The sequence below is a fragment of the Crocodylus porosus genome, unplaced genomic scaffold, assembly GCF_001723895.1.
Source record: "Crocodylus porosus isolate Cpor-Errol unplaced genomic scaffold, CroPor_comp1, whole genome shotgun sequence".
NCBI lineage: Eukaryota > Metazoa > Chordata > Crocodylia > Crocodylidae > Crocodylus > Crocodylus porosus.
This window is the reverse complement of record NW_017728907.1, coordinates 30,024,581-30,033,190: the sequence shown is the minus strand read 5'-3', so window position 1 is coordinate 30,033,190 and position 8,610 is coordinate 30,024,581. Positions and strand designations below refer to the sequence as shown.

The following is an 8,610-nucleotide window of genomic DNA, read 5'->3' as shown; positions in this document are numbered from 1 at the left end:
GCCCCCCTCGAGTCCATCTGGCATCACAGCGGGGAAGTCCCGGTCCCTGCACAAGAAAATGGACATGAAGAATTGGTTAAAGAATTCCGCTTTCTCCTCTGGCACAACCCCAAGATTGCCCAGTGTACCTTGCAGGGGCCCCACGTTACCCGGTGCCTTCTTCATCCTCCCTATGTATATGAAAAAGGACTTTTTATTATTCTTGATCTTGGTCGCTAGTCCTAGCTCTATGTCTGCCTTAGCTTTCCTGACAGCCCCCCTACACGCCCGAGCAGAGGAGCTATACTCCTCTTTGGAGATAGCACCCCCCTTCCACTGGGTTTATGCCACCTTTTTGGCAAGCAGGCATTCCCGGATGCCCTTGGTGAGCCAGGGGGGCTTCCGGGCACTCTTGCCCCCCTTGCTTCTTGTTGGGATGGACTCCCCCTGGGCCCTGAGTATCATTTCCTTAAGGAACAGCCACTCATCCTGGACACTGAGTTCCCCTGCCCTCAAGGACCCCAGCGCCTTACCCACTAGTCTCCTCAACTTGTTGAAGTTGGCCCATAACAAGGCTCAAGGAGTTATTTTGCTTTATCTTCCAGGTGTTCATGTGTTTGGCCTTTGTTCTACTGCGCTCATTACTGACATCATACAGCTATCAACAGGGTATCAGGCACCATATTTCCTGACAGTATGCAAACCTAACTACACATCCCTAAATGTATCTTGCTCAGAAAACTCATACATTGTGGAAGATATTTGCTCAGGATCTGATACCACAATCATCAACAATGGAAGGTTAGTTTTATTCTTCATTATGTATTAATGTTTCCTCACAATCTACTTTTTTTTAAGATAAACATTTTTATTTTCTACCCCACCTGCAGCACTTAATATATTACTACATCTACTCTTGAGCGAATGTTGCCAGATTTATAACAAAGTTCAGGGCATAAGCTGCTCTTTGCATATGTTCAGTATGTGTAATAACCTTTTTAGCCTAATGGAAGCTTTGGAGATCATTCCTAAGACTTTGGGGTCCAACACTGGGAGTGGCAGTGTTTCTTTCTTTGAAGTAGGTACAGTGTCTACTTCAGTTACCAATGGGACTTGCTTCTGCTGCTATGTTTGACGCACTCCCCAGAAGTACTATCTGCTCTGTGTAGGAAAATCTTGCCTACATATACATGTTACTTAAGGTCCCCTTATACTTTCTGTTTTGTAACCATATGAGTGTAATCAAGCATAACATTCACAAAAAAGTAGTAAACTTGTAGTAGTAATCTGGTTCAGACAGATGTCCTTTTATTACAGAAAAGATCACCACATGTTGTGGTCTGTGGCAGCTGAGTAGGGGCACTACTATGCAGAGCCACCCACATTGCTGTGCCGGACCCAAAACCACACTTCAGGAGTCTCCCCTGGGGAGTCTACATATGGCTGTCCCCCTTTTTGGAGAATACCCACAAGCCTGGGGTATCACTGCCATCACCTGGGCACTCTATCTGTTAGGGATAGCTGTACAGGAAACATAGAACCTGCAAGCCTTGGGGACACTTTGCCCACTGGTAAAGTTTCTGGGTGATTCATTTAGCCCAAAACCTCCCAGGGTAATCTCAGGTATGACTGAGTTTGGCAATAAACAGCCAAGCTTTGCTAGGAGCAAAAAAGCATTTGCCCTCTCTCACCTCAGGCACTCACAGAGAAAACAGCCAGTCATGCTTTTACCGATACTTTTATTGTTCAGGGAGAAGAGGAGGGGGGAAGTGGGGGGAGGGGAGAGAGACACAAGTACACAAGGAATTTGAGATAAAAACACCTTGAGCAAGTTCTAATAAATTGGGTCTTACAAATATGGGCTCAGGGACCCTTTTTAATATGCAACTAAAATACTTCGTTCTAATTTACTACCTAATTTACAGGTTTACTCAACGGTTCATCCAGACAACAGCCTGGAGGTACTCTTCTTGTATGTCATTTCCAAAATGCCTGCCAGAGGAAGAGAGCAAGCTCCCCCTCCATTAGGAATTTACCTTGCCCGGTCACCTAGGTGACCAGGTTGAACCAAGCAGCCAGATTGAAAAACAGAGGAGTAGCTGGAATGTCCCAATCCAGAGTCACACAGAGGGAGATTGCTTCATGTGGTTCATTTCACCAGTACTCCCCTTTTTTCTTTTTCTGTACCTTGCAGCAGGGAGATGTTTTCTTCTGTGTCTAGCTCCAAATTTCATGACACTGTATCTAGCTCCAAATTTCATGACACCGTGTCACATAGAATGTATTGGTCATTGTTCTGTTTATTTGATTAGATTCTTTTCTTCCCTGTTGTTTGTTTTTTTCCCCTGATGTTTTTTAATCACAGAGCCATTCAAACATTAAAGAACAACAAGTGGATCACCTGACCAGTTTACTTTTACAGTCTATATCTCTGGTTGTTTAGGTACATGTGTCTGACATTTCCAGTGAGCACAATTACTAAGTAACCATTGACAGTTGATGTCATTAGTACAACAGTACCAGTACCGCTGTTTCATGTTGCATATAAAGGGATAGATAATGAGCTGATGTAAATCACTATAGTTTCATTTGGGAGCTCCACTGGAGCTCTATTCTTTCGCATCGGTTTTTATTATTAAGAAGACCCAGAGTCAATAAGTGGATGAAATATCCGCTTGTGATAGGGGGCCATATAGTGGCTGGTCTAACGGCTCTTCTGCCACACTTTTGATGTAACTCAGAGAAGTTATTTATAGGTGGGAAGCTGCCCATTTACTGCCCGATGCCAAGAACGTAATACACAGCTCTGTACTGCCCTTACACAATGTCCCATGCCTCATAGATGGCATCACTATGTGTCTCTGGCCCCACAATGTACCTCAGTCTACGCCTGCCTGATGTTCAGACCCCACCTGGATCCTTTTTCCTCAGGCTTGCTACTCCCCACCCTCATACTGGGCTGCAAAGCTCCCTAAGCCCTTTTCCCATCTGGCAGTGGCCCCCTCCAGTACCTTTGGCCACATGGGCCCAGGCCTCACTTCTAAGCCAGTCAGAACTCCAGGCCCCTGGCACTGGCTGTCCCTTACGGTGGGTGCTCTGGCACTTCAACCATTCTGATCCTGGCCCCAGCATTGGCCAGTCAAGGTTACTCCAGTTAGGTTACTGAACCACTCATACTCACTCTCCCCTACTGGTCCACCTTCTCAGACCCCACAAAACACAGCTCACTCATCACTAAGGCCAGCCTATGCGCAGTCCTTCAGGCCTGCCCACACAGACCCTACTTTATGCAGCACATGCGCAGTCCTTCAGGCCCACCCATGCATACCCTACCCTACACAGCCTACTCACTTCTCACACTCCCCCTCACTGGGGCCCCTATGCCACCCCCCTAACTGGGGGTCTCAGGCCTGATGATATGCCTGGACCCCTTGCCTGCCCCTCTATGGGGTAACCCACCAGGTCATGGGGGCTGAGGCTATATGGCACCCCATACTCATCTTCATTAGGGAGGGACTTGTGTGGTATTTCCTGGGGACCATCCCACTACAGACAGCCCCACCACATCATCCAACCCTAGCAGGGTGTAGTTTTAGGTCATTCCCCAGGACTCCTCCATCCCCATAGTTCTTACCCTGAACCACCAGGTGTTCTGGGAGCAGCAGCTCCAGCTGGGTAAATGTATTCTGGCAGCATCCCTGCAACAGCTGCCAGCTCACCTCAAGGGACCTGTTTATATTGAGGCTGCCCAGCTCAATTGTCCAATCCAGTAGCCATCATGCATTCATGTGGGCATCTCATTAGGCTGCACCACACCTGCCAGCTATCCACAGCCTGCTCAAGCCTCTTAAAGGGGCAGGCACCAAAGGTGCCCTGCCACACCCCGATATCTGCATGAATTCAGTGGGGCTTCCTTTACATGGGTGCAGGGATCTGTGCTCCCAGAGCACTGCAGTATCAGATCCCAAGTAATTTATTTAGCCTTTCTAGGTGGGTTTCTACATTCTCTGTTTTTTAGAAATTTTAGAAGAGTACTTTCCTTCTTGCTTTGTAGGTCCTCTCTTCTAAAAAATTAATAAAATTTGTCACATCAGATTAAAATTTTATGAAGACCCAGTGGCTAGTTTTTATCAGCTCATATTTCTTCAGAAAAGCTGGAATATGACCTCAAAATAACATCTCTAAGTTATTCCTCCCATAAAGATAACATTCAATGATTTCTAATTTTTTCTTCTCTAGGCTCCCTGGTGATGAATGGCTTATTTTTGCTTCCCTCAAATTTTTCTTCACTTGTTATAGTGATCAGATGCCTGTTAGTGGTCTAACAGCATCTTCAGCCATTAGTGTTTTATGATATAATATAGCCAACCATGGAACGTAATTTGACTATAATGATTATAGCATATATGGGCTTTTTCTTATATGATTGCTAATGGCCTTCATTTTTAATTTATAATATGCAAGAAACTATTTTCATTCTGGCAAGTTTCCTCCAGATTCTCCTGTGAACAGTAAAGGGAAGAACTAGTGCAATTATTCAAATGGAAATATGAATTAATTTTTGCCACCATCTCATAGAAGTTCAGTGGCTTCTCTCATCAATCTCCTTCCCTGTTTATATTCAAAAAGGGTTTCCACTGCATATATTCATATCATTCATGAGCTCTCCTTTCTTCAGTTTCAGTTTTCTTAATCTGTTTTATAATTTGTCAATCTCCCTTCATGATCTTCTATATCCAGTTTACACAGTGTGTTTTCCAGGTCTTGTGAATTACAATAAAATCTTTGTTATCCAGCATCCCTGGGGTAAGGGGATTGCCGGTTATGTAAAACTCTGGTTATCTGAAATAACCCAGCAGGGTTTTCAGGTAATGCAGAGCCAGGAGGGGGAGGGGTGGTGATGGCTGCAGGCAGAGAAACAGCAATGCAAGGTGGTTGCTCACCATGTGCAAGCTTTGCCCCACCCCCGCATCCATCTGGTGGCAGCACGGAATGGTGGGTGGTGGCAGTTACTGCCGCCACATGCAAGCTTTCCCCACCCCCACCACATCTGGCTGGCCAGCTGGAAACTCCAGTTAATAGAGTATTCCAGTTGGTGAAGTACTGGATAACAGAGATTTTATTGTATTTTTCCCCACTAGCTTCCTTAATCTTATCTCTCACTTAAGAAATCTGAGTGATATTCCTACTTCCTCGGATCAGTATATTCCTTATTTCAGAACTCTCGATTTCTCTACCTCAGGGCTGCCAACTGGCAGCTCACAGGCTGCATGAGTTAAATTGGAGCCCTGAGGTTTCCATGTGGCTACTACGGCTGTGTGAAATTTCAGCAAGCATTTCATTTTTAAGATGTTTCAACATGCTTCGAGCTCGAAACAGTGAAATCAAAAAGGAAACAAAAGCCTTCAAAACAGGTTTAAAATGAAATCAGGGCACTCAAAACCTTTTGAAAGTTTCTAAAAGTTTTGGATTTTGAAGCCAGGCTTGCTGCAGCTAAACAGAAGCTAAGGAGAGGGAAGAGAGGAGAAGAACACTCTGATATTGACATCTAGCTCCCTGTTCAATTCCCCTGTTCTCTGATTGCTTCCCCAGCTCTCTTATTATTTCCCCAGCTCTTCCTGGGGGGCACAGGCCCCTAATCTGTGTCCCAGGGGGTGCAGGCCCCCAGCTCTGCGCATGGGATGACAGCAGCCTGCTGCTGCTGGCTAGGGTCAGCGCCAGCACTGGGTTCTTTCTGGTGCTCGGTGCAGGCTGCACTGGGCAGACCTGGATGCTGGCACTGATCCCAGCTGGCAGTGGCAGCCTGCTGTCATCCTGAGCACAGATCCGGGGGCCTGTGCCCCCTGGGAGCAGTCTGTCACAGCTCTGCAGCCCCCCAGGACGTGCAGCCCCCAGATCTGCATACCGGATGACAGCAGGCTGCTGCTACTGGCTGGGGCCAGCAGCAGCACCAGACTTCCCAGTGCTCAGCATAAGCTGCACTGAGCACTGGCCCCAGGTGGCAGCAGCAGCCTGGTGTCTTCCTGTGCACAGATGTTGGGGCCCACACCCTCCAGGAGGACTCTGGCACAGTCCCACAGTCCTTCTGGGGGGCACGGGCCCCCAGATCTGCACACGGGATGACAGCAGGCTGCTGCTGCTGGCAAGTGATACAAGTTTTGCTTTGAACATTTGAGGTGAAGTTTCCCAGAAACCCTTGCACCTATCTCCTTGAAACATGGCAGGCTTAATGCCCTCAGAAGGGGCTAGCATCCCTGCAGTTTTCATCTGAATCCAGCAAGAAAGGAAAAGTTACAGGTATTTTCATGATTCCCTATTATAGCCTATGGGTGAAACGTCAAAACTCATCAAAACAATGAAACAGTTTCAACGAAACAAAATGGGCAGTGTTTTGAAACAGTGAAATGAAACACTGTCCCTTCAAAATGGTGAAACGGAAGTCGAAATGAAAGGGTGCTGTTTCGCACAGCCCTAGTGGCCACCACTGCCCTCATTGTTCCAGCTGCAGAAGCAGCCAGAATCTCCAGGTGCTTTCTCTTTCCAGCTGCTCCTTCACTGGCCCAGAGTATGGGGTTGGTCAGTGAAGCATAGCACAGCAGCAGTGCTGGGTAAACCTGCAGCCTGGGGCACCTGAGAGGCATAATTCAGAAGGTGAGGTTGCAGCCAAGGAGCTCAGAATGAGGCAGTGCACCTGGGCATGGGAGGAGACAGGGTGGAGAGCTGCTCCTGGGCACGCAGTGCAGCCAGGTGGTACACAGTACAATGGTGGGGGAGGAAGGTGCCCAGGTATGCAGTGCAGCAAGAGGACATGTAATATGAGGCCCTAGAAGCTCATGGCTCTCAATGGTGTGGCCCCTGCTAGTGTAGCATTCATCTGCTTAGAAGTTGGGCAGCCCTGTTCTACCTTATTCATACTAGATGTCATGATTCCCATCCACAAAGATCACAAGCCTTTGGTATGCTTATTTGAGATTAAGAGATAGCAAAGTCAAAAGAACAAAAGTCAAGTCTCCATTAGAGAGCTCAGCATGTGCGTCTCTTCAGTAACAGGCTGCATTTGCACGGATGCAAAGATTCTAAGCACAGTAAGAGGAAATCAACCAGAATACGGTAAAACTACTGCTTGCACCACATCAGAGTCATCAAATTAAGGTCCAGATATGAATGTTGCTGAAGTAAATAGAGATGAATCTAGTACTTGTGCTCAGGTCTTTGTCTAGCAAGTACCCTTCAGTGTCATCACAGTTGAGTCTCCCTGACAGCCTTGTGAAGATGACTTTAATGCTTTGCCCCTAATACTGATGAGGGTAGAGGCAATATATAGACACTATTGTCATTTATGGAGAATACATGCCCAGTGGAGGGAAGATTTTCCCTCCTCCCCAATATCTTTTTGGAAATCTTGCTCACGGTTTCAAAGAAGTCAGATTTAGATCTCTTCCCTCTCCCCTAGCCCCCTGCCCCTCTAAAAATCATGTTGATTTCAATTTGGCCACAGTCAAAACTGAGAAATTCTTAGATCTAAGTTCAAATCAACGTAACTGGATTTACACTAGTTCTAAATTTAGGTCAAAGAGCTCACTTATGCAGAATTATTTAGCAAAGACAAAGCAAAATGTATACATAGAAAAATGTGATATATTGCTTAGTGGAATGACGTCTTCTTTAACTAGGGGCATTTGTACACATGCTTGCACCACATGCAATTCTATAAGTATCAAAATGCACATCAGTGCTGAGAAAATGGCGGCAGCGCACTTTTGAACTAAAACATATCAGAGATGTTTTAGTTCAAAAGCACACCACTGCCATTTTCTGCACGCTGACACACACTTCACTGTTTACACAGCTGCACACAATGCAGCGCAGTGCTTATCAACTCTCATGCAGAGCAGACTCAATTAATCAAGTCTGCTCCAATGTGCCTGGCATGAAAATGTGTATGTATAAATGCCCTAAGTGTTTGTAAATGCCTCAGTCACTGCTGTAACTGCCCCTCGTGTAGACATACCCAAAGTAGCTTTATGCAGAGTTAGTTCCAGAAGAGCTAGCTGTGCAGCTAAGGCAACACAGAATTCAGGCAGGGCTAAAAAGTGCCCCACCTTCAAACTGGCTAACTGTTTGAGTTCAACCATGTTGGGCTCCATGCAACTGCAGTACCTGAGCTAGCTACAGTAACTGCAATGTAAATATACCGATTCATTCAGACATAGAATATAATTAATTGGAATAACAGAAGGGGGGGGTAATATCAACATAAGAGGGAGGGGGAAATAATACCAACAATGAATTAGCACATATTTTTAATCTACAGTGCTCTCTTTTAAAGGGAAGACTGAGTGCAAATTCTGTTTATCATTCATAAGACCTGAACAAAGATTCTAGCTCTCCAGTAAACATAGAGTGTACACAAAAGTGATGCATGCATATTTTACATTACAGTGCTCTTAAACATGAGAGAAGTGCAGTGTTTAGCAGGGCACACCTCTGAACCTCCCTGCATTTTCCAAGCTAGGAGGCAAGGGCTGCTCCACACCCTCCTGGAGCTGCAGGAGACTGTAGACAGCAGCGGGGAGGTGGAGCTGGAATGAGCAGCTGTCACTTAGCATGTCATCTTACTCCTGCATTATG

At 46.1% G+C, this 8,610-nt stretch overlaps 1 protein-coding gene across 1 annotated transcript in view; it reads left to right on the top strand.

The window, feature by feature from the left end:
- Nucleotides 1-8,610, top strand: part of PLPPR4 (phospholipid phosphatase related 4) — a 68,247-nt gene that overhangs the window by 45,352 nt on the left and 14,285 nt on the right. The window contains exon 4 of the mRNA XM_019531044.1: nt 585-780. Within this exon, the coding sequence (XP_019386589.1) occupies nt 585-780 (196 nt within the window). The remainder of the gene's footprint in view (nt 1-584; nt 781-8,610) is intronic.